General features: G+C 35.8%; 3 protein-coding genes across 3 annotated transcripts; 2 read left to right on the top strand and 1 right to left on the bottom strand.

Moving 5' to 3' along the window:
• Positions 1-301: 301 nt before the first annotated feature.
• LOC110748813 (Sterile alpha motif (SAM) domain-containing protein) lies at positions 302-2,509 on the bottom strand. The gene is made up of 2 exons (XM_021948772.2): positions 2,129-2,509; positions 302-1,313 (listed from the first exon to the last, which is right to left on the bottom strand). The coding sequence occupies exon 2, from the start codon at positions 1,300-1,302 to the stop codon at positions 523-525; it is 780 nt and encodes a 259-aa protein (XP_021804464.1). The 5' UTR covers positions 1,303-1,313; positions 2,129-2,509; the 3' UTR covers positions 302-522.
• A 6,916-nt stretch (positions 2,510-9,425) lies between these two features.
• Positions 9,426-12,665, top strand: LOC110748839 (SPX (SYG1/Pho81/XPR1) domain-containing protein / zinc finger (C3HC4-type RING finger) protein-like protein). Its single transcript, XM_021948806.2, has 6 exons — positions 9,426-9,960; positions 10,823-11,067; positions 11,165-11,413; positions 11,499-11,636; positions 12,103-12,161; positions 12,243-12,665. The coding sequence occupies exons 1-6, from the start codon at positions 9,753-9,755 to the stop codon at positions 12,343-12,345; spliced, it is 1,002 nt and encodes a 333-aa protein (XP_021804498.2). The 5' UTR covers positions 9,426-9,752; the 3' UTR covers positions 12,346-12,665.
• Positions 12,666-13,429: 764 nt separating this feature from the next.
• On the top strand, positions 13,430-21,378 carry LOC110748823 (FAD-linked oxidases family protein). Its single transcript, XM_021948788.2, has 18 exons — positions 13,430-13,832; positions 13,912-13,987; positions 14,111-14,211; positions 14,411-14,459; positions 14,749-14,841; positions 15,279-15,393; positions 16,196-16,256; positions 16,951-16,987; positions 17,594-17,655; positions 17,759-17,855; positions 18,084-18,158; positions 18,233-18,341; positions 18,972-19,081; positions 19,555-19,617; positions 20,086-20,165; positions 20,306-20,436; positions 20,721-20,764; positions 20,978-21,378. Exons 1-18 carry the CDS (start codon positions 13,579-13,581, stop codon positions 21,095-21,097), a joined length of 1,677 nt encoding a protein of 558 aa, XP_021804480.2. The 5' UTR covers positions 13,430-13,578; the 3' UTR covers positions 21,098-21,378.
• The last annotated feature ends 5,470 nt before the right edge of the window (positions 21,379-26,848 follow it).

Below are 26,848 nucleotides of genomic sequence, written 5' to 3' on the forward strand. Positions count from 1 at the left end.
TTTCGAATTATAATTTACCTACCCACAAAAGAGGACAGATTTGCTTACGGTAAATTCTTCAGTGATTTCACTTGGGATGATAAAGAACCATAATTTGATGATCATCCCCTAATTTTCTATAATCTAATGGACACAACTAATTACACCCAAATTTTCTTAAACAACCAACTTCATGCAGCATTCTGAATACTCGTTTGAAATTCACAGAGGCTTATCCACAAAATTAGCAAATCATGTGCTTTGGCCATTCTGCTATATAGAGGCCTGTACCTTTCCATATTCAACCATTTGAACAAAGCAATTTGGCAAAAGACTAAACTGCTGCCTGACGCATTTGTAGACATTTTCTTTCCATAAACTATACCAATCCAAATTCTGTACACATCCAAAATGAAACCACATACCTCACTGCATTTAGAGTCACTTTCTTTTTCTTCTCTCTCACACAATTAATTTCCATGATACATATACCGGTTGAGGATGCACTACTTGGGTTTGTTTGTTTCTCTGCTTGCATTTGCTTTAATAAAAGCATGGCTGGCAGAAGCAGTCGATTGCATGCATGAGCTTCCTCCTAGGCCCTACTGCATTTGCACCCATATCTTTGAGCTTCTTCATGGTCAGATTAACCAACTGAAATTTACTGAGACCCTTCCTCTGGAAAATCCTAACAAACTGCCCCAGTCCTAGTGATGCTAGCCACTGGCTTAACCCGCCAGCTTTCTGAAGCTTCCTCTCAAGATTCAGAGCTCTTAGCCTTTGGTTCAGCAACATTCCCTGATCAAGGAAAATACTCGGGCCATGTGATCGCCTTGGCTGCAAGATAGCTTTTGAGGTTTTGGATACTCCCAGAGTTCTATGACACTGAGAAGAAACTATTTGATCTTGATTTCGTAATTCCAGTCTTAAATCTCGTCCAAATGACTTGGAAAATGTTGAAATGTGTTTAGCAGGAGGACGTTTTGTAGTAAGATGAATACCCCTTTTAGGAGCAAGAGATTCAATCTTCTTTCGCTCATGAATTGAAGCCGTTTTGGGACAAGTCTCAACAGGTAATTGTGATCCATCGCCTGCCACTTCTGTGGCCACAGGTTGCAGCTGAATTGGTCCTGGGTTTGGTGGTGGAGATTTATTAGCAACAGGCAGCGGAGGTATCAGAATTTTGACTCTCTGCTTTTTAACTATCACCCAACTATCTTGCAGATCAAGATCATTATCGGAGTTTGAAGACTCAATTAGACCACTGGGAGTATTATTCTTGTGCAGGGTAACCACCAGCTGTCTTTGCCTTTTCTTTGCCATCAGCAGAGAACCTGCTTGTGAAATTAAACGTTGATTGGATAAAAAAAACAATGAGATAATTGTTGAAGGCAAATATGACCAGACAATTGAACATAAACTGCTCAAACTCTAGCAGCTGACGACCAAACAGTAATTATCTTAAGCAAAACAAAAAAGAACAGAAAAAAAAGCTGCTTTTACCAAAAATGTAACAAACAAATAGCAGGACTTAAGACACTACTGCAATACAATTAAAACAAGTAACAAAAATAACTATGATCTCTACGTACGCACTCCTATGAATCCCAACAGAAGACTACTGGGTACATAATCTCTTAGCATGTAAAAGTTTTCCCTCGTAAAAGATTCTCAGGGCTACAATTTGTTCATATCAGAATTCAGAAATAAAGTCGAGAAAAAATTTCGACAATACTATTATAAGCAGCAAGCAGTGCATCATTTATGATTATTGAGCTAGTATTGAAAAATGGGTGTAACAACAAAGAAACAAAATTGAATTTTTTTTTTGTCCCCAGCCTTGTTTTCAGATGAACTAAACCACTCAACTATCAATTCTCTCCTTCCCCTAACACATCAGAGAGCATAGGATGAAAAGATTAATCTTGATATTCTTTAGATTTCCCAAGAATCCAAATATGACCCAAACACCAAGATAATAGGATCTTAATTTGTTGGTAATTTGTACAAACCTAGCCATCCTCAGAACCCAAACAATCCCAAAAGTTACTGAAACATTGAACGATACTTGCACAAACAGAGAGCGCAACAAAAGAAAAGTGGGCAATTAGGAAAAGAAAGAACAACAAAAAACAAAGAGGAAATTTACCAGTAGAGACAGCTGAAGGAGGCGTTGATACAGAAGCAGCTGATGGGTAGGCGGTTGTTTCTCTGAGGAAGCCTTCTGGGTCCTCTGGACTTGGGTGGATCTCAGATCAAACGGGTTTGGGTTGGTTGGGCGGGTGGGTTTGAGTTTTCAGTTGGGTTCGCAGCTGAAGCCTGAATTTTTTGGTTTAGGGGAAGAGCAAGTCTCTGTGGATCCTCTTCTGTCGATAGCAGGAGGGGCTCGAACCGAGTTGAGTGAGTGATCATGTAGCAAGCGCGCATGGACGAACTACAATTGTCAATTGATGTGGGGATTCAGAGACCCACGTCAATAAGCCATTAAGATTTGGGGCATTTTGGATTCAGCCCGTACAAGAGTCGTATTCCTAAAGAAGGATATACACCGACGTATTTTGTAGTAGTTGGACAATAATATCCTCATTCATTTTCTAAATTGCCTTCGAAGGCTTCTTGAAATGGCTGCAGAGAACTTCTTCCTTTTGCCTTCCGTGTAGTGCCAAATCATGGATCATCCTTCCACGCTGCGTGGGCGCCTAGGCGCTGTGCGGCTGCTGTGCACGGCTATACTCGATTTTTTTCTAATTTTTTTTAAAAATTATATACCCGGCCGGCTTTATTGGTTTTTTTTATTTTTTAATTGTCTTTAATAAATAGTATAGACGAGCGACTATAGGCTTTTACATATATATACATATATATTTTTCAATAATACATTCGTGTTCTATACACGTCTCAAGGTTTTTATAAAGCAAACGTACAATAGTCGTATTGTACATATACATACATATTTCTAACATTTAATACACGTATTTTTTTACAAAATTTTCAGTAAGACACACAAAATTCATATATTATATAAATAATTCTTACATATTATTGAATAAGAATAACATATGTTATAAAAAAATCTATTGAAATATTATATAGTTGAAGATTAATATCTACTTTAGATATGTTGAAACTAGCAAATTAATATCTATAAAGTACAAACTAATGCAAATTAAATAGTATAGCCACGCGGCGATACTTGTTAAATATAATGTATTTAAATAGTATAGTCGTTTGACTATACTACGATTTTTTTTAACATATAGCCGGACGGCTATACTTGTTTTTGACACGTGGCGCCTAATCGCTAGAGGATCTTCTTTTTTAAATTAAAAAAAATTAATAGTATCGCCGAACGGCTATACTCCGTGTTTTTTATTTTTATTTTAAAAAAATAGACTTGTGTTGACACATGGTGGCTGGGGGTCCTCTTTTTTAAATTTAAAAATCGTATAGCCGTACGGCTATACTCAGTTTTTTTTTTTTAAAATGTATCGCCGCCCGGCTATACTATTTTACACGTGGGCGCCTAGGAGCTGATCGGCTGCTTTTTTCTTTTTTTCTTTTTTCCAGTAAAGCGTATAGCCGTGCGACTATACACGAATATTTTCTAATTTTAAAAAAAAAATTAGTATAGCCGAGCTGCTTTACTGTTTTTGATAAATTTTCTTTAGTAAATAGTATGACGAGCGGCTATAGGCTTTTACATATATATACATATATATTTTTCAATAATACATTCGTGTTCTATACACATCTCACTTTTTTTAAAAGCAAATATACAATAGTCGTATTGTACATGTTCATATGTATTTCTAACGTTTAATACATGTATTTTTTACAAAATTTTCAGTAAGACACACAAAATTCACTTATTATACAAATAATTCTCACATATTATTGAATAAGAATAACATATGTTATAAAAAAAATCTATTGAAATATTATATAGTGGAAGATTAATATCTACTTTGAATATGTTGAAACTAACAAATTAATATCTATAAAGTACAAACTAATGCAACTAGGACCTATGTTGCACCGACACTCCAAACTGCTGGAGTGTTGGAGTGTCGGACACGCCGACAAGCCAACACGCCTCCAACACGCATTGGACACGGTCAACGGCTGGGACACGGTCAAGACACGCCGCCGACACGGTCAAGACACGGCTCCAACACGGTCAAGACACGGCAGGGACCAGATTGAAATTTTGAAAATAAAAGTTGGGGTCTAAATGTGATTTTTGAAACTTTAGTAGACTGATTTGAAATATTTTTAAAAAGATGGGTTAAAAGTGAAAAAAGACTTCTTTAAACCTAAATGAATCCCACATTTTCCCCTTTGTTTTTAAATTCTTTTTTTATGTTATCTATCTCTATTTTCTTTTCTTATCTCCCTCTTCACAGCAGTAGAAGAGTTGAATTTGGTGGTGAGGTGAAGATTATTTCTTCTGTTTTTTTTTTTAAGAGAAACACAACAAGAAGGACGATTCTTTCTTGCAAATCGTGACCAAGAAGGACGATTCCTTCTTGCAAACTCAGGTTAGGCTTCACAGATTTTTAATTTTGTTTCTCTATTGTGTTTTTTGTGTGTGGGTATTTTGTATGATTGTATCTATTTGGAGCTTTTTTTATTTTTAATAAAAGTCTTGTTATTAGTTGTTGAGTATATTTGAATTTGTTTTATTAATTGGGTATTAGATTATTAGACATAATGAATGTGAACCATGTTTTATTTTGTTTCTCTGTTTTGATGTGTTTTGTATCTTTGTATGATTTTATATGTATTTGATTTTTTATTTTTAATAAAAGTCTTGTTTCACTGTCTTGAAATATTGAGAATTAATTATTATTTTAATTGCCGTGTCCTAGCCGTGTCCGTGTCCTACTTTTTTGAGATTTTCCCTGTCGCTGTGTCGCCGTGTCGCTGTGTCGCGTTCCCGTGTCCCCGTATCCGTGTCCGTGCAACATAGACTAGGACGGTCCTTTTTTCGTTTATTTATTTATTTATTTATTGAATAGTATAGCCGTGCGGCTATATTGTTAAAAATATAATGTATTTAAATAGTATAACCGTTCGGCTATGTTACGTTTTTTTTATATAAAAAATAGTATAGCCGGCCGGCTATACTGTTTTTGACATGTGGCGCGTAATCGCTAGAGGGTCTTCTTTTTTAAAAAATTGTACATCCGCACGGCTATACTCCCTGTTTTTTTTTTTTTTTTTTTAAAGACTTGTGTTGACAATTGGTGCATGTGGGTCCTTTTTTTTATATGAAAAAGTAGTATGCCGTGCGACTATACTCAGTTTTTGTATATTTTTTAAGAAAGTATAGTCGCACGGCTATACTATTTTACACGTGGGTAGGGATGGCAAAGGGTCGGGTAGGGGCCTGGTATGACAATACCATCCCCGTCCCCGCTTTCCATCCCCGCCCTCGTCCTCACACCCATCGCCATTTAATAGGTTTTAGGAAATCCCCATCACCGTCTCCATCCCCGTCGGGTGACTATCCCTCATACCCGCCCCGAATCCCCCTTATTTTTTGCATAAAAAATATTTATCATACATTTTAACATTAAGTTTCATATTAAATTATCATTCAACACATCCAAATTAACTATAAAGTTCAACTCAATTATTCAAAATCACATCAATATGAAATTCCAGAGAAGATTAGGAAGAAATATGAGAGGGATGTTAACTTAGTGTTAAACATAAATATTATAATTATATGTATATTTATTTAAATATAAACATATATATTTTCGGGTCGGGTTCAGGAATGGGGATGGGGATGCCAATACCATCCCCTCCCCATACCCGTCGGAGATTTTTCATGTTTGGGGATCCCTTTACCCGATACCCGTTTGACCCCGAAATCTCCCCCTGTTAGAGTTGGGGACCCGACGGGGATTTTTTCCATCCCTATCCACACAGGGCTCGGCCAAATGTAAAACATTATGCCCTTATATATATAATATTTTTTTCACTTAAGTGCTAGACTCACTCTTATTTTTCAATCAAGATTTAACTTATTCAAATTAACTAAAAATTTAACATTCAAGATAAATAAATTATATAAAATATATAAAAATCTAAAATATGAGGTTGCACCTGATACATTCAAATCTAATGCATAAACAAGATAAATACTTGTAACAATTCAATCATTTCTTTTTCTCTTTTGACTTCTAGAGTGTTGTTTTTTCAGGAATTATTGCTACTTGAAATTAGAAACAATACAAGGAAATCCAATCATGTTACAAGGAATGATTTGAGTAAAAAATAATGGAAGTTTTAGACTAATAAACATGAGTGACGATTTCATTTCTATCTTTTTATTCCAAGCTTTTCCTCAAACTTTTTCTCCCTCTTAGACCATCTCTAACCATGTTTGGGCTAAATTCAAATTTCCACTCTTCAAAATACAACTATTCATGTATTGCTCGGACACAAATAATTTTTTTCTCCAACCATGTAGACTCATAATGTGAGTCTGCAACTTTATTAAATTGTTTAAGAATGACTAACCATAAATAAATAAAAAATTTGTCGTTAATTTTTCTTGACATTATTTTTGTTTAAACATTCGTGATTTAATTTTCTGAATACTTTAACTTTAAAAAATTCAAATTCCAAAATATGGGTATTTATTTAACAAATGGATGAGTATTTATAGAACTTGGGATGTATTTTGGGGTTGGATCTAATTTAGAATAATTTATTTTTTTATTTAACAATTGGATTTTAATTTCAGTCGTTGGATATTTTTTTTCACATTAGCCAACTTTTAATCATAGCTGTTGGACTTGAATTCTGAAAACAAACAAATAAATAAATAAATAATTTCAAACATGCGCCTCTTTTGCTGGCCGTTGGATTGCAATGGCTAAATGGCTATGCGCAACACGTGTCCCATTATAAGGCGAAGAGGTTAAACCGCTCTTTTTTTTTTTTGCCTCGCATGGGCTTTAGCTGTTGTGTAACCAAACTTTTCGCCTGATTGAAAATTGGACAGGTATTTCACCCAGATTATCAATCAACCCAAATTTTCACCCCTCTCTATACATGGGTTGGAGATGATTTTAAGCTAAAAAATTAGATTATTTGGGTGTTGACCCCATGGTTGGAGATGGCCTTCCTATCTTTCCATTTCCATTAATCTAACTTATTCCTACTAAATGAGATGAATCTCATCATTATTACTAAATTCATAGGCTGGATGACTCATAATCAAGGACTAAAATATCGATAATATCGACGAAATATCGCCGATATTATCGTTTTTTCAGGTCTAGGATATTTTGGAACATATCCATTCACATATCGTATAATTATTGATAAAATCGATGACGATAAAGGAAAATATCGATGTCGATAATTTTTCACACGCTTCAACAACATTGGGCCAAAATATCAATATAATATCAATAAATATCGAAATGATGAATACTGTGAAAAATTGGAAGAGTAATTTACACTAACACCCCCTAAGGTTTCTTGTGTTTTCACAAAACCCCCTCAAGTCTAAAAAATTACACGAACACCTCCTGAGGTTTCAGTTTGTTTTCGCAAAACCCCTTTTCGTTGATTGTTTGTCCAAAAATTGATAATTTCATTGAAAAAAAACTTATGCAAATGACAAAATTAACCTCAATGAAGTATATGCAATCTAATCTCAAATGCCAACTTTGTCATCTAGAGAATTTATTTGTATAAAATCACCAATGTTTGGATGAAAAATCAAAGAAAATGAGTTTTGTGAAAACAATTTAAAACGTCAGGGGGTGTTTGTGTAATTTCTAAAACCTCAAGGAGTTTTGTGAAAAAACATAAAACCTCAGGGGGTGTTAGTGTAAATAACTCAAATTTGAACCTTATAGGAACTCTATGTGGCACTAAGTCACTCATGTATCTTACCATGTATAAAGTTAAAAAATATTTTAGTAAATCATTATAAATAAATGTTTATGGTGTGTTTAATCTTCTTTTATTAATTTACTACATATGTTCTACACTTGTAGTGTTTGTCAGCTCGCTTAATCAACTTAAATCAGTTAAACCTGTTGGTACCATATATGACCGGCCTCTCATACCACGACACATGGAAAGGATATGACATCAAGCAGGGCCTTGTAACCCACTTTGGCAGGACTAGTCCCACAATTGGTAGCCGCCCTCGGTACCAACTTCCGATTGCTCACTAGCCGATCCACAATCGACCGGTTCCTTCGGGATCCCTTGCCGATTCAGCCTCCTAGAAGGCATCTTACAGGAATTCCTTGGGTTCCTCGCTAGTATGATCCCTAGGACACGTGGCAGCCTCTCAAGTCACTCCCACGAGTCCAGCATCGAAAGTTCACACCAAGAGGACACCTAAAAACCACTATAAAATAACCCTTAGCCCTAGGGTACAGGGTTCAAGGATTTTTAACATTAATGCCCTTGCGTTGTTAATAAGCTATCTTCTCACTTTTTCGACTAACTTTAGCATCGGAGGGCCTTCGGCTGGTACCACCCCAGTGCCTTAGGTCTCACCAATTGCTTTCTTCTCTTTCATTGCGCAGATCACGCTCGACCTCCTAAAGAGAAGTATTTACCAAAGGCATTTCTGATCTCTCAATCATCCATCTCATTTGTAAGTTGGCCCCATTACTACCCGTCTAGTTTTGAGAGCTAACAAAACCCATCATGCAATGCATTTTCTTCCCATTTTTTGTGATAAAGTAATAGATAATTGACTAAATAAACATCCTCCAAAGTTTCAATAAAAATTTCTAAGTTTTTCTTACAATTTCCGTAGTTTTATTCAATTTTTATCGATATCGATAATTTCCCAATATTTCCATCGAAATTTCCCTATTTTTAGACCACCAATATTTCCGAAACCATTGATATTTTAGACCTTGCTCATAACCCTAGCTTAGGTGACTCATCTCCCTAGACTTACAATTCATCTTATAATTTAAAGCAAATCTTCATTTGATTTGAAGACCTGAGGGAGGGAGGAATGAATGGGAGGGAGGTGATGCCTTCCTCCACGTTGTGGCAAAGTTGTTCAAAATCCCCCAAAAATAATTGTAAAATAATTTTTTTTTAAATGATTAAAATTACATTTAATTTTTGAAAAACCAAATCATGCGTTGACTTGTATATAACAATTTATTTTAGTACTGTGATTAGTATTGCCCTAAACCCTAGACCCTAAAGCGTGACACGTGTATTTTAAGTAAGTAACTTTTCTAGTCAAGTAACAGCTAGAAAGCCTATAATTTTGTTGGTCAAATGGTCAAACTAGCAGCTAGACGCCAAAAAGCTCCCTCTTCTACACGTATTTCACAACAACCATATGTCCTACGGCCGTATTTAGTATGGTGCTGGCGCTGACGTATATACCATATGTCCTTTTTGGTTTTTTTCTTCAAAACCCCCCGAAAAAAGCGCGGGGACTTCGCCGTTTAAAAACGATCTTCCAGTTCCGTGTACTTCGTCTGGAAACAAGTGGCCACCACTCAAATTTCCTTTTTCTTAACCGCCCCACCCCGCGTTTGTTTCCCGAGAAAATTGAGAAGAAGAGAAAAATGCGAAGAGTGTGTTGAGCATTGCAATTGCGAGCTCAGACACTTCGACAACATTCTTCCATCTCCTCCTTATTCTCTTCTCACTCAAAAAAGCTTCAATTTTTATTTATTTATTTATTTTTCCGACTATGTCAGCGAATTTTAGGGTTTAAGATGCCGGACTAATTTAGGTTAATTTTCGACGGGGGAAATATGAAATTCGGAGATACTTATACGGAGTTTCTGCATAAGGAACAAGTACGAGAATCGGAGAAGTGCTCGCATGTCGAGTATAAGCGGCTGAAGAAAGTCCTCAAGACTTGTCAGAGTTGTAAGACATTGCAAGAAGCTTCAACTGCTGATAAAAAAGAAGGTGCTGCTAATCAAAATAAACAGTTGTGTCAATGTCAATCTTGCCCTGGTAAGAATTGATTTCCCATCTATTTTGTTTTTGCACTTTCTGTGTTTGTTTTTAGTTCTGTTTGAATGAAGCTTATTAACCCAATGTTGGTGATACAATATGATAATGTGAATGAGTGTTTTAATTGTTTTTCTGTGGTTCAATTGGATTTGTGGAGTGTGCAATTTTCAATGAGCAAAAGGATCACAGATACTATGTTACCTGTTAGGAAAACAACTATTTGAGTGCGTTTAACAACTGTAGTAAACCTGTGTTTGATTTTTGTCATCATCAAGGTTGCAGGGTTTAAAGACCGAGGTTGAGATTTACCCAATTGCTTAGTTCAGGTAGCTACATTCTGCTCAGAGTATTTGAAGAAATCATAGGCTTAAACCATGCTGTTTTGTGCTTTGGCCCCTTTTTGAACTTTTGTTTGACCATAGTCATGTTGTTGTTCAAGTGTATGTGTGCGAACGTGCTTACAAGATTTGAGTTTTTAAAGAATGTGCGATCTTGCCCTGATTATCCTTTCCTACTTCATTTTCTTATTCCTTAAAAGATGTTTCTATAGAATGAGTTTATGTGTATAGCATTTCTAATCAATGCTTCTCATAGTCCCACTTCAAAATAATGACTATTACCATTTGGTGGTCATTTAAGTTTTCAAAATTCAAAATTTTGGATCCCTTTTATAGTGACAATTAATGGAGGCTTAGAAGTTTGAGGCCTATTTTGTAGGACTTATTTGTAATCGGTGTTATTGTCTTAAAAAAAAGCGTTCAAGAGTATATGTTCATTCAAAACATGGAAGGCCTATTAGTATTGTTGCTTACTAATGAGTTAAGCTCGTAGTCTTATCTTCTCTCAATTTTCTATGTTGCAGCGTGTGATCAGGCATTCTTCGCAGAGTTAATGAAGGAAGTTTCAGACATAGCTCTATGCTTCAGTTTGAGAGTCAGACATCTCCTCCATCTCCATGTTGCTACTGGAATGCAGAGATACTTACTGAGGTTGCGTCAATGTTTTATGAATGATCAGCAAGCCATGGTAGAAAAAGGGCGGATGCTGATAGAATATGTTACAATGAATGCAATTGCTATCAGAAAAATCCTTAAGAAATATGATAAAGTATGCACCAGACTGCTCAATATTTATTCTCTCTAACTTGGTTGATACTGCTCTGTATCTAACAATGACTTTCTTTGTTTTAAATCTTCTACTACAGGTACATAGCTCTCAAAATGGCAAGATTTTCAAATCCAAAATGCGGGCTGAACATATCGAGCTTTTGCAATCACCTTGGCTCATAGAATTGGGTGCTTTTTCTTTGAATCTTCATGGATCGGATGGTGAAGGCCTCAATGAGCTTTCTGGTCACTTCTCTTGTGATCTTGATGCGACACCACCTATAATAACATTGATACTTCCTGACTCCTTGAAGATGGAATATGATCTGACTTGTGCTGTATGCTTGGTAAGGTCTTACTTTCAGTTGCATTCTGAAGGATAAAAAGTTGGCATTTGTACATTGGTGTTCTGATGTGTATTTGATCTCACAGGAAACTGTTTTCAATCCATATGCTTTGAGCTGCGGCCACCTTTTCTGCAAGTCTTGTGCTTGCTCAGCTGCTTCTGTGTTTATCTTCCAAGGCCCTAAATCTGCAGCCCTGGATGCAAAGTGCCCAATATGCAGAGAGGTTGGTGATAATCCAAGCCCCATTTTCTTTGTTAATATATATATATATATATACTTTTAAACTATACAAACATATTCATAACATTCTCCACAAGTATATCTTTAGTTAAAGGGTGCAAGGTTTAATAGCAGGATTTATAACATAAGTGCTCAAATTATTGAAGTTCTGTCCAAATATATCTTCCAACTTTGCATTTGAGTGAGAACTATGTCCTTCTATTTCTCATCTATCATTAGCAGAATCTAGCCCTTGGAAATATATGCACAATGAAACTATTTTAAACTATGATCTATCAGATAACGACATATGATCTTCTCACTTGATTTTGATGTTTGATATTTCTTTAACTCGAGTTTTCTCATTTCGTAAGCTTCATTATCTCATTGATTAAAATAAAAAAATAAAAAATTTGAAGTTTCATATCTTAAACTGTTTGATCTTAAGTTCCTATTCTCCTCTAATGCAGGCTGGAGTGTATGCTAAAGCAGTGCACATGTTGGAACTAGATCTGCTCCTGAAAATAAGGTGAATAAACTGAAACCTCCATTGTTCTTTGGTTAATATGAGAAAGGTCAACAAATTTTGACTCCTAAGAAAACCTCACAGGTGCAAAGACTACTGGAAAGAGAGGTATACTGCAGAACGTGCAGAGATACTGAAGCAAAGTAAGGAGTTTTGGGATTTACAAGCCAAATATGCGGTGTATTGATTGATTGACAGGAGCTCCTATCTTACCCAATAAAGCTGTGGAAGCTGCAAAATGCATCGGTTTAGAAAGATCATTCTTCTTAGTTTATGCATTGACATGTTAGGAAAATTCGATCTTCTTAGCATTCATAACTTGTCTTTCAAGTCTTTCAAGTCTTTGAAATTAAAATTGTTTGGCCCGTGAGCCTTTACTGAAGTGATATGTGGGCACAGACCTTCGAATTTGTGTAAGCAAAGAAAGAAAAGAGCACTAAATTGTATGCTTTAAAGAGGAAATTAGATTTTAGACTTTGTGGAATGGTGGATATTTTCATTAGGTTACACTTGCATTACATCGGCTTGGTTTCTGCTTAAATTTTGGAGACATTCCAGAACTTCTTTTTTCTTCTTTTGGGTAAAGTTTTACTATGTAATTCAAAGAAAGCAAAATTTATATGCAACCTGTAAACAGAAAGGTGGGAAAAAAAAAAGCATCCAAATCTCAATCACCTATTACAAAATGGATATTATTATTATTATTATCATAATTTAAAAGCAAAACATCCCAAGAATAAGAAACTAACATTGAACCGATGAGTGTGTTAATAGATATGCACTTTCTGACAAAATGGATATTATTATTATTATCATCATTTATATGCACTTTCTGACTTCCATTACTGATGAGTGTGTTAATAAATACATTATTTACTTATAAACGAAGAAAAACATATATTTTTGAAAATTTTATGTGTTATAATATAAGTGAATATTTATTGATATTATACTTTAAAAGTAAAAAATATTAACCCTTTCTTTCACCTATATTTTAACACCAAATTATATCATCATGTGTCGGTACTCAAATATCAGAATTTCTCTCAATTTTAGGGTTCCACTTCGTTCTAAGACGGTTTGAAAAAGAAAGATAATCTTTTACTTCTTACAAATTTTTTTTAACCTTATTCACTTTTATAATAAAATAATAGAGTAATTGGACATTCATTTGTCACAGTTATTGGATTCATTTGTCACTTTTATAATAAAATGTTACTGTCAGTGGCCCTCCTACCATGCTAAAATCCAAGTGTTTTGACATCTTTGCATTGAGCTCAGTGGTCGGTTGACAAAATCCAGTTCGTCGTCTTTTCTATCAAATTCAGATAATGTAATCACCAAGCATTTGATCAAACACTCGAACACCGCCCATTCTCTCTCTCTCTCTCTCTCTCTCTCTCTCTCTCTAACATCCACCATGGCAATGTCGTCGTGGTTCTCTCGCCTACGCTGTTCCTCAAAGTGCTTCTTCAACTCCTTGGCTCTACGAACCTCAGTGTCCCGCAAGCTTGTCAGAACTCAGACAACCACAAACTCTGAGAGCACAAAAAACCCATTTCTATTCTGGTCGCGCTCGCTACTTCCAATCGCTCTCGCAGTCTCAGCTGGATCACTTGCCCTCCATCCCCAATCAGACCCATCACTCTGTGAAGCTTCCAGTGTCAATTCTCGGTAACTTTCTTTCGTTTCAATCACATTTGTATTATTTTGTTTAAATATTTATTTAAAGACTGTCTTTTTGGTCCAATAGCGCCGAGTTTGTGGTTAAAGGCTCGCACAAGGAAGTCCCACGAGAGCTTATTGATGAATTGAAGGCTATTTGTCAAGTATTGCATTTACCCAATTTGGCAATCTGTTCAATTCATTGTTTTCTTTCTTCAGTTTGAAAATCTCTGCGGTTTTTTTAGACGGGTTTATGATATTATTGATAATGGTATATGGTTGTGTAGGATAATATGACACTGGATTATGAGGAGAGGTATAACCATGGAAAACCACAGAACAGCTTTCACAAAGCAGTTAATATTCCTGACGTGGTTGTTTGCCCCAGGTGAGAGTCATGCTTCACCTCCACTTCAATGCCATAAAGATTTTCCTTTATGTTTCTTTTGTTTTCCCTTGGTGGTTCTGTCAACTTAAGAATGAAGACTCTTCAACATGTGATGATATTTTGCACAGGAAAATATGCCGTCTAAATATTATTATGTATCTAATTCCAATCTTCACCACAGATGATTCATAATTTTCAGGTCTGAAGAGCAAGTTTCTAAGATAGTCAAGTCATGTGACAAGCATAAGGTCTGAAATTCTCCTTCCTTCATAAATTTAATGATTTTCTACCCTCTTTGTTTTCTTTTAATCCGTGTTACTTGTTATGCTTTTGAATGTTTAAAATTTCACTTTTCTCTTGGGATTGTGAACCCAATAATGTAGTGAATATAATTCTCACATGAACTTTGTGATTGAAAACAATACGTGAAGAAGCACACATCTGATCTCGTGTATTTTGCTTTCTAACTTCACTGGTGTTGGACAATTAAATTTACCTTAAAACTACTAACCGCTTTTGCTTTTATATGTAAATCAGGTTCCCATTGTACCATATGGTGGAGCCACATCAATTGAGGGTCACACCTTGTCTCCCAATGGAGGTGTTTGTGTAGACATGTCATTAATGAATGTATGTATATGCACCGAGTGTGATTTAGTATTAAAACTTTTATTTTTCACAATTAAAATATTCTTCACCTGCCAATTCTGGTCTACTGTCCTGATTTTTCGCAATAAGTAAAGCTCATAATAGTAACTTTGTTTTGTAACTTGAGGTTCAGTATGCAACTAGCAAGATTGTAAAATGATTAACCTTTAAATCTCTCAACTTGTTGCTTCAGTGCATGATCCTAATAAAGTTCCAAGTTTTCTTCAGTTTTGAACATATACAGATCTGGAATCAATACTGTCTTTGTAACATGCTTCACCTATTTCCTTCTAATATTGGGATTAGCAGCAGAGTTTATAGACTGGCTTAAATTATGAATGTGTATAATTCTTATCCCTCTGCGGACAATTTTCTTTTCTACCGTCATGCTTATATTCCTCAAAATTTTCAAATTTTAGCGTGTTAAAGCATTACATGTTGAGGACATGGATGTGGTTGTTGAGCCTGGGGTTGGGTGGATGGAGCTTAATGAATACCTGGAGCCTTATGGTCTATTCTTTCCCCTGGATCCAGGTTAGGTAGTTTTTTCTTTTTGGGTAATGGTTATTGGCCATATCAAACACTGTAATCTATCCATGGGATGTATTAATTGTTTATCAAGTTTATTTGATACAGTGTTTGAAGAATTTTTTTTCTTCTTTTCAAATGCATTCTAGTGGTGCATTATGTATAAAACATGGCATCAGAAGCTGTATGAATGCAATGCATGTGTTAAAGCATTATCTGGTTCTTAATGTGCATGTATTTGGTGGTTGTTATCTATATAATTTGGTTATATACGCGGTTTAAATTTGCTTTAAATGAGCAACCTACTCATAAGTTGACCCTAGTACCTTCTCTTTCTAAGGTCAAGTTGGAAACAAACCATGAAGGTCAAATAATTACAATATAGTTGTGTTTACTTGACATTTGAGCTAACCAAAAAACCTTACCTGGAACATTGTTTTGTTTCCACCATCAAGGTATGTGTTATCATCAGTTTCCTCATTCAAGTTTAACATGTATTTTCAATGAGCTTGAAAGCTTTAGTTTAAAAGTGCTACTTTTTGGTGTTTCCGTTAACCATTTGAGTTATATGCATGAAATTTAAGGAGAAACTCCTTAAGTTACTATAATTCTATGTTTTAGCTTTTGAACATCATTTTCACTTGAATGCGGTGAGAGTAACTAAGTACTATACTATGTTTTGATGTTTTTTTAAAGGTAAAGATTATGTTTTGATGTATTTCCTTCCTCCGTAAGGTGTCCTTTCTCTTTCTCTTAAGTAAATTGTGCTATTTCTGTTTTCATGTATTTCACCATTGTTGACTAGCAGGGCCTGGTGCAACAATTGGAGGAATGTGTGCTACACGTTGCTCCGGATCCTTAGCTGTTAGGTAGTTATTCTGCTCTTTTAGCTTTTAATTTTGGGATCCATTCAATATCTTTTGGCTCATCACATGTGAGATTGCTTTCTGTTTGTCTACTGGTTAATTAAACTTAATTGAATTAATGCATTTTTCAGTGCTAATATACAAGGCCTTTGACTGAGGTTTAACCTTTTATGTAAAGAAACTCTTTAAATTAGCACCTAATTAAGTGTCTTATGGAAGTTATTGGTTTAAGCACATATGACGCTGTCACCTTAGCTCTACCCGTTCTTCTTGATATGTGTCATGTGATATCCTTTATCATTACTTAGGCATAAATACGTGTTTTACAAGAAACTCATAATAACATCAATGAGATCTGGTAAAGGTTAAAGATGAATGGTAGATTTTGTCACATGTCTCCTCCAAACATTAGCCGCCCTGCTGTCCACTTTATTTAGGACCTCTTTTACATGCCCTGGGCCTCTCTCTCTCTCTCTCTCTCTCTCTCTCTCTCTCTCTCTCTCTCTCTCTCTCTCTCTCTCTCTCTCTCTCTCTCTCTCTCTCTCTCCGACTTAATGTTCAAGCTACTCATTCCTGTGGTAGTTATATTTCTTTTCTTTAATCTTATGTTTGGGCGGATATGTTTGAGGTCTTAGCATATAAATTTTGGCTTCTTGGGTTTACTATTCATTTTAATGATTTTGTTTTTAGCATGTAGGTATGGAACCATGCGTGATAATGTCATCAGTCTCAAGGTTTGTTAATTATTTTTACTAATGCTTGGAACACTTTTTTTTTTAATAGAAGAAAGTGAACAAGGAGTCCGCCAACAAACAAAATACAACTGATTACAATAAAGAAACCAAGCAAAAGCTTCCTTCCAATCTAGTATAAAAAAGAGAGTGAAGAATCCCAAATGAAAATATAACAGAGGAGTTATCCAATAGATATCTTCCAGTCTAGCAGAATAGAAGAGAGTGAAAGGTCCTTGAACTCTGATGAAGCAGAAGCCCAAAGTGAAGAAAAAAATCTCACCCTCTCCAAAAGCTCTTCTACCCTACCCCTTATTACTGTGAAAAATCCTTCTATTCCTCTCCATCCATACTACCCCCAAAAGAGCCATCCTGCAGCAACCCAACCACTAGCCTTCTTTCCTTTACGAAGAGCAGCAATATTTTCACAAAGCAGTGAATAACACCCTTCTGGAATCACCCAGCCTCCTTGAATAATAAATACCACAACATTAACAATGAACAAACAGATGATCGGCATTTTCTCCTTTCATTAAAGCTACTGGACAATGAACAAACAGCTTGGATCACATGTGTTATTCTGTATTTCTTATGTTGTTTATCTTCCAGGTAGTTCTTGCAAATGGAGATGTTGTTAAGACTGCATCTCGTGCTCGAAAGAGTGCTGCAGGGTTCGTTTTAATTTTTTTATATAAATGGATACGTTGTTTATCTTCTATGAGATTCTTGGAAACTCAGTCATGTTGTGAGCTTTATAAAATTTGCATGTCATAGGTATGATTTGACCCGCCTGGTCATTGGAAGTGAAGGAACTCTTGGGGTAATAACAGAAGTCACTTTACGGCTTCAAAAAATTCCACAATATTCAGTGGTATGCTGATAGGTCTTCTATTATATCTAAAAACTTCATTTATCTTAAAAATTGTGACCTCTCTTTGGACCTCTCCTATGATATTCGTTAATATTATGATTTCTCTCTTTCACGAGAAATTTTCATCTCAGTTGATTTATTCTTGCAGTTACATTATCCTCACTTACAATTATGTTTAAAGGTACTTTTATATAGCATTCCATTATTAATTGTGACAGAAATTTGCAGGTTGCTATGTGTAATTTTCCTACAGTTAAGGATGCTGCAGATGTTGCTATTGCTACTATGCTGTCTGGAATACAGGTAGAGCTTTAGCTGCTTACATATATGCATTCACGTTTTAAATTCTTCATAGATTTCCTCTTCATAATCATTAGGTGTCAAGGGTTGAACTACTGGATGAGGTCCAAGTGAGGGCCATCAACATTGCTAATGGGAAGAGTTTGCCTGAAACTCCGACTTTAATGTTTGAATTTATAGGCACAGGTGAAATAGGGTCTCTTCTTTTTCTGTCTTGGCTGTCATGTACTGTTTTTATTTATTTTTGGCTAAATATATTTCTAAAAGGAGAACATTTCTACAATCGAGCTAACTGCACCCGGTATCAAAAATGTATTTTGTTTTTCCCTCTCTCGGTATATGACAAAGTCATGAAATCTACAAATGATTTGACACACAGTGAACATTAAGGAGGAATCTGGAAGTTCATGCTCTAGTTTGTATAGGCATTGGAAAAAGCAGTTGATTATGTTAGTAGGTAAAGGTCTGTTATTGCCTCTTGGATCAACTGCTGATTCTTTAATTGGCCCAGGCTGTATCAGTTTCCTGGGGAAAAAATATGGGGAAAGAAAAAGAAAAAAGAGGGAAACAAGAGAGAACATGCATGTCTAAGTGGATGCCAAATTTCTACGATCAATTGCACTAGAAGAGCTAGATTAGCATGCTCAGCAAGGAACCAAGAAATAGTATTTTCATTGTGACCAAAGGCTTTATTTTGTTGAACCCCTGCCCCTCTTCCCATCAAGTCAACATTGACATTTCATTTTACAAAAAAAGTTATTAAGATGCCTTCTCTACTTCTAGTGATTCGCGATTTCTTTTCTTTCTGTTTTTCAGAGGCATATTCCCGTGAACAAACCCTTATCGTTCAGAAGATTGCTTCTGAACACAATGGGTCAGACTTTGTTTTTGCAGAAGATCCTGAAACTAAAAAGGAACTCTGGAAGGTATTGAATATTTGATTGGTGTACAACAAATAAATGGAATTATTTTCTTGTGTCCGTTGTGGGTTTGTGGTTGGTAAATCTCTCTTTGTATGTGTGCTCCTTATTTATGGGACTTACAATTTCTTTTGTTTCAACTATACTCAACAAAAAAATCACACTTTTGATTTTATTTATTACTTTATCACTTATTGGCTTTCAAAATTGGGGCAATTGCAAATCAAAAATCAAGTAATTTGTCATATGCCGCGCTTTGGCTTGTTGATTCTTGTCCTCACTTTTTGATATTTTCACTTAATAAAATATGTGGCTGTATATTCATTTCTATTGATAGAATTATCCAAACTTACAGGTTAATTGCAGCTCGATTTCAAATTGTTTTGATATTATACTTCTGACGTAGATGTTGAGTTCTTTGATAGATCCAACTAGTCCTTGTTGTCATACTCTATATTTAAATCTTTTGTTACATGCAGATGAGGAAGGAGGCACTCTGGGCATGTTTTGCAATGGAGCCTAATTTTGAGGCAATGATTTCGGTCAGTGAATATCAGTATATTTGAATTATAGTTCTGGCGGGCGATGGGATGACAACTAGGATGTTTTTCTCTTGTTCTATTAATTTAATTCTTTCCTTTGTACATGTTTTATATGGCTGCCATCTCTAAAAGCATTTTTCCTTGTTGGCTCAGTAAGAGCATAGTAGAGAAGAAAAGAATGTATTGCGTGTGAAAGGGGAAGGATTTCTAAGAATCTCACTTTGTTTTCTTTTTGTACCCTTCATCCTTTCAGGCAACCTGGTGGATCTTTTGAAAATTAACTTAAGTTTTTCATTTGAAGTTCCTAAAAAGTTTCAACGGTTTCCTATGCTTCATAATTATCTTCAGTTGCGTACTTGGAATTATTAAATACAAAGAAATAGTTTATGGGTTGTTAAAATCACATTCTTGGTTTCCTTAGATTCTCAAAGGTGCTCTTTTTTATGTTTTACTTTTCACTATGTGCAGGACGTATGTGTTCCTCTATCGTGCCTTGCAGAATTGATATCAAGGTCCAAAAAAGAGCTGGATGCATCAGAACTGATTTGGTAATGTATAGTCAAATGACTGTATTCCCATATTATTCAGGAGAGAAGTTATGATGAAATATATTTTTGTTCACCGATAGCCTGGACGATTAAATGGACTGACTGTTGTAGTGCCTTTTATTGTTTTTTCCTAACAACAGCACAGTTATTGCTCATGCTGGTGATGGGAACTTCCACACACTGATTCTTTTTGACCCTTACAATGAAGAACATCGACGAGAAGCACAGAGACTGAACCATTTTATGGTCCATACTGCCTTGTCAATGGAAGGTACGAACTATTCTGGGGCCCACTTTTGAATTTTTCTATTCTCCGAGTCAATGAATTATCGAGGTGCTATGGAAATGGCTATTATGAAAATATTTTTTCGGATTCTCTTTCTTGGTATCTATACATGTGAAGTTGGTTATTCTATTATGTCTACATGTAGTCACCAATAGTTGATGTTATCCCAAGTCCGTTAATTCTTTTAGGTTTTCCACTGGCCAAATATTATTAAACCACAATGGTTGACTAATTATGGTGCTAAAAGTTGGTATTTTACAACTGAGCAGGAACATGTACGGGTGAACATGGCGTTGGTACAGGAAAAATGAAGGTACTTAATTTATCTGTGGTCATATACTCGGATGAATATTATGCTTTGGAATTGCCGTTTCTGGCTAATGTCCCGGGCATACATTGAAAGGGATAGTTGGTATAGAGCAAAAATTATCAATAAACTTGATGGTTGGGACCATTACAATAATGGACTTAGCTTGAAGACTGGGTATATTCTTTATTCTAAAGAGATACTCTTTTTCGCTTTCAGTATCTGGAACAAGAATTGGGGACGGAGGCTTTGAAGACAATGAAAAGAATAAAAGCAGCATTAGATCCGAACAATACTATGAATCCAGGAAAGCTTATCCCTTCTCATATTTGTTTTTAAGTGCTTACTCTCTTTATGCATATGCATATGTGCACCCCTATGTCTACCATTACCCTTCCAGTCGCTGTCGGAATTGAGAAATGAAGCGGAAATGGTTCATATAGTTCTCTGAAGTACTTGTAATCTTAATTGGTCCCCCGGGCCCCCCTTATCTCTTATAAGAGGGAATACATAGAAGGGGTTGAGGTGAAAACCTGTCTGCTAGCTATAGATTAAATATTTTCGTTTGTAACTGGATCGTATTAAGCTTCTTTTGAGTTGAATATTATACATTTCTGTTAGTATCTTGTGACTGGAGTCTAGTTCAAAGAGAAATGTGAACCAAGTTAGTTTGAGTTAAATTTAAACACTAAACAAGCCTCGCCTCCTCTTTATGCTGGTAGAAATGAAAAAATTAATGTACATTTTGTTAAGTCCAAACCTTTTTCTTCTTTTTGCTAGAGAAATACAAACTTATGTTGGCTCTGATATGGCAGGCTTTATGTTCCTTTGTTCTTTAAATTTTATTCTTCTATTCTCATAAGCATTTTAAGAGCTTTGTCAACTGCTATTCCTTGTTCCGATTTCCTCCTTTCTCTAATGTCTTTCCATTAGATTACTTACCCCATTCATGGGAAAGCGAATAATTTTGCATTCCCAAATCCATTTTCCCATGAACCAAACACAACCTATGGGTCCAAACTTAAGACTTCCCTTTAGTTATAGTCAATCTCAAGACTTCTCAATAGATTAGAAGAAGTAGACGGTGATTGAAGTTGAAAAAAAAGGAAGAAAAATATTGCAATTCATATGATTATGTGAAAGAATGGTCAATTGGCTCTTGTTGGCCAATGGGGTGGATGTTGCATGGCTCGAGGCTTTATTGGATAGATTTTAGGGTATGCCGTGAATTTCTATGGCTCAATGCATTTGCCAGGAGACTTGGATAGAAGTCAATGATCAAATTGGAAACTGACAAAACAAGAATGTGACTAAATAGAACAATGATAAGATTCGCATGGATATATTTTTATTTTTTTTGGTAAAAGTAGTACTTTATAGAAGAACAACAAAACTGTGAAGGGCTACAAACCAAAAAGACCAACCAGAGAGGTTAGTCCCAAAACAGTAAACAAAACAAACGAAAAAAAAACTGAAAGAGGAAACTTGGAAAGTGTCTAGTTCGGTGGGCAAGGTAATCCATCCCGTGAAAGTATGTAGACCAGGGCAGTTGGAGGTCGAACGACCCAAGCCTCAGTACACAACCCTCATCATGCTTGCGAAGCCACCCAGTCAGCTGCATGGTTTGCGTCTCGAGGAGTTTATGCCCACCGGAGAGAAGAGAATGAAGCTTTTAGCATTCTAATGTCATAGAGAATAGGGTAAAGAGTCCAGTTTTAGACAGAAATATCTTCTTGGACAGCAGCAAAACAAACCTTGGAATCAGTTTCCACAATAACATTAGTGAAACCTCGTACATGTGATGTGCCAACTCCAATCCACTTCGGATCGCATGACGTTCAGCCTGCACAACTGATAATGATTGGAGACAATGTGCAATGCCATCAAGCAAAATACCAATATGATCCCTTATCACAACTCCATCAGAGGCTAGATTCGTGACTTTATCCCAAGCAGCATCACAGTTTATTTTGACAGTCCCTAGTGGAGGATTGACCCACTAATGACTGATCACAGGTGTATTATTGAAATGGTTTCTATTTTCTTTCGAGCTCACAAGTGAGCGAAATTCCACAACACTTCTATCCGCCAAGGAGGCCGTGAGTTCTGGCGATGGAGGGCAGGAATTTGAATTGTCATAAACTATTTTACAACGAGTTTTCCAAATAGCCCAGCTAGTAAAGGCAAAGTGAGTCATAATCCATCCTTTCTCCTCCAAATTAAAGGTCTCACACAACCAAAGATCAAGAATCCAGCTATCCAACGAAGTGAAAGCTTGAGGCAGAGGTCTGTAAGCAACACAAATAGCAAACCACACTCAGGCAGCCCAAGGGCAAAGGAAGAGTGTATGCTCAATGGATTCAGGTTGTTCCTTGCAAAAAGGGCAAATGGGAGACTGGCAAAGCTTACGTTTGAAAAGGATTTCAAAAGTGGGAAGGAAACCATTGACAGCATGCCATAGGAAAAGTTTGATTTTACGTTTGAAAAGGATCCCAAGTATGATGATGTTTATCCATCAGCTCAGCAACAACAGTTGGAGCATGTAGGGGCACAGGACGAGAGGCCCTAAGATACCCAGGGTCATGTTGAGTCAGCCAAGTATCAGACCATATATTAATGGTATTGCCATTCATGACTTGCCATCTTGCTCCTTTGATAAGAATCTCACGCCTTACCAAAAGGCTATTTCCAGCCCAAGAAGCCCTACCACTTTTTCCAGCCTCCGAGAAACCACAATGGGGATAATAAAGACTTTACTCTAACCCAAAGTGCAGTGGGGTTCGCAAGAATTCTCCAACATTGCTTAGCTAAGAGTGCTTTATTAAAATCGTCCAAGTCTTGGAATCCCAAGCCACCACAAGACTTCGGTTGCCCAAGGCTAGTCCAATTTCTCCAATGAATTTTATCCCCGGAGTCGGAGGAGCCCCACCAGAAATTAGCCATGATCATGCCAATCTCATAACATAGAGTAGAAGGTAGTTTAAACCATGTGATTGGGTAGGCAAGTATTGCCGAGGCTACAGCCTTAATCAGAATTTCTTTTCCTGCATTCATCAAAGCTTTACATTTTCAGTCATGAATCACTTTAGTTATCCTCTCTTTAATATAACTCAGGGCTTCCTTCTTAGATCTTTCCCAAACAGTAGGTAATCCTAAATATTTCCCAAGATTAACAGCAGGTTGGATATTTAAAACATCACAAATCTCAATTTGCGACTCAAAAGGAACATTTGGGCTAAAGAAGATGTTCGATTTATCCAAGTTAATTAACTAACCAGAAGTTCATTGACCAAATAACTTTTATGTTGTGGCATGACTGTCTTGGTAATCCATGGTCCACAATGATGCATAAGATTTTTATAAATTTGTAAGGACATCGTTTAAAGACTCAAAATATTGTCTTGTCTAACAAATATCATTGCAAAGCATGCTCACAAAGAAAAGCTGTCATACGACTTAAATTTGACTTTGAGCCCTCTTTCCTTAAATAATTCAAGGGGATATTTGTGAGTCTATACAACATTTAATTATGGACCACTTCACCAGTTTTATTGAATGTGCCTAATAAAATTGTCACATATTTGTCTCTTGACAAGAAAATTACGAGCACAACTCTCATATTATCCAATTCGGTCATTTTGACTCGATAATGATGGTGACTTTATTTTCCTAAATTTTGATGACTATTGGTGTAACAATTTTCCCGTCGTTAGGGGGAGAAATGACAATTCCTAAAGAACGTCGTGAATTAGCATTGAATACATTCGCTTTTGTCTCATCAAGATAATGCGCATATATATATATATATAAAAGTTATACATATACAAGCATGGATTGATATTCATGTATCACAATCCATTAACATGACAATAAGTGACTATATATAATGCATGTCTCGAGCATGACATAAATATAAGTTCTAAAAACTTAACTATCCAGAAGTGGAGATTATTTGAAAAATTCAAGCCCTGTCGAAAATAACGCTCTATAAGAGGTTATGATCCACATACTCTAAATAATTCATCTTAAAAGATATGTTTATCCCATAGGTGACAACAGAAGCCCCTGAAGAGGCATTGGTACCCCAAAGCAATGAGGTGCTTATAAATTATGCATGCACATGCACATGAGAATTGTGGGATCACGAATTAATGATACATTTGGTTTATTAGTAGCTACTACAATAATCAAGGGCTATGATTATATTAAATCTCATTTCATGAATGTCGACAAGTTAAGTAAAAAAGGCCAAAATGGAAATAGCCAATTCCATTTATCACTAAATATGAAGTGTTCAATATTAAACCTATAGCTCAAACATCAAATTACAAATGTTAAGTATGAATGTTACGAATTGGTGTTTGTGAAGTGAAATAAAATCACTAATATGACATAAGTTTTCCTCGTAGAGACATGGTTGTTATTTTAACGCAAAACTTATAACATGTGTTAAATGCATGAAACAATTATGTATGAAAACAATGTTGCTTGTATTGCTCAAATCAAAGAAGGGTTCATCAAAGATGACATAGTTTCAGAAAAAGCCAAGAGATTGGAGTCAAACAAATTCGTTCATAAGATAATCTAGCGAACCTTTTTACCAAAGCTTTTCTAAAGCCTAAATTCCAGAAGTTAATGAAAATCAAAGGGAGCATCCTAATTCTACTACATACAGGACATATGCGTGTTGTACTCTTTTTCCATTCAACTAGGTTTTTGTCATACTAAGTTTTTCCAAGCAAAGTTTTAACGGGGCAACATAAGCGTGTCCAACACTATATCAATGATCTAGAAGAAAGTTGCACTATTTTTCCCTTGTCTTTGGTTTTGTCCTACTAGGTTTTCCAAGCAAGGTTTTTAATGAGGCAACTATGTCATTGTATGATAGACATTCAAGGGGGACAGAGCTGGCCCTTGGGGAGGGCAACTGGGGCCTGGGCCCGGGGCCCATAATTGAAAGGGGCACCAAAAAAAATCAAGTTAAGCCATACATTATATACGTATAGAACAAAACAAATAAAAAAACAAAAAGTCCTCAAAAAAAAAAAAAAAAAAAAAAAAACCAGTCGTGCACTTTTGTTTAATCCTCCCTTCCCAAAAGCGCGTGCTAACCCATATATGCTAGCAAATATATTGTTTTTTAATCCTATCCCAAAAAAAAAAAAACAAAACAAAACCAGACCATACTAGGGTTTAGATTCTTGTTGTCTTTATTTTCTTATATATGTACCTATCCCTCACTCACAGTCACACTGCAGCCTCTCTCCTCTCCATCGCCTCTCTCTTTCCCTATCCTTTCCTCTTCATGACAGAAGAGAAAAGCCAACAGAGCTGTAAATCCTTTCTCTTTGTCTATTTATTCTCCATGTTGCTACTATTTTCCAAATAATCACTTTATATAGGCATTCTTGTAGATTCAAGGTCGCCAATTGAGAACTTATTCATTGAGAATTGAGGTGGGTTTCAGGTGCAGACCCAGATAAGCAACAAAGATTATTTTTCTTGGGTCTTAATCAATTTTGCAGGGAGAACGTGAATTTTGTAATGGATTACCTCGTTTAAACATGAAAAATTTTCTGAAGATTTACCAAATGAATTGTTCATATTCATTTGGAAGAATAAGCATAAAATGAAAATGAATTGAAAGTTTATGAAGCAAAATGGCAGATTTACTTTTAGAAAAGTTCCATGTGGGAGAAACTAACTGCAAATTCCCTATGGATGAACACGATGACATTTTTCCTCAAATTATTATCATCAAACAATAACAAATGGGAAGTAAAACAATGAATGCTATAATTTTAATAAAATTAATTAGTTGATAAAAAATTTATAATTTTAATGTATACATTATTTAGGGCACACTTTAGATTTTTGCCCTGGGCCTCAGATTACCCAGGGCCGGCTCTGAAGGGGGAGTATTGTAAATGGATGAGTTTGTGGATGACCACAATACCTCTTAGTATTCCACCCCTTAAATTTTATGTAACCTATGCACTAAATATTTGTAATTAATGCTTGTAACCTATATGTATATTGTAAATGACGGTATTCAATCTCCTATCTTGTAAGCCTATAAATAAGTGGCTA

The sequence above is a fragment of the Prunus avium genome, chromosome 7, assembly GCF_965620075.1.
Source record: "Prunus avium chromosome 7, drPruAviu1.hap1.1, whole genome shotgun sequence".
Taxonomy (NCBI): Eukaryota; Viridiplantae; Streptophyta; class Magnoliopsida; order Rosales; family Rosaceae; genus Prunus; species Prunus avium.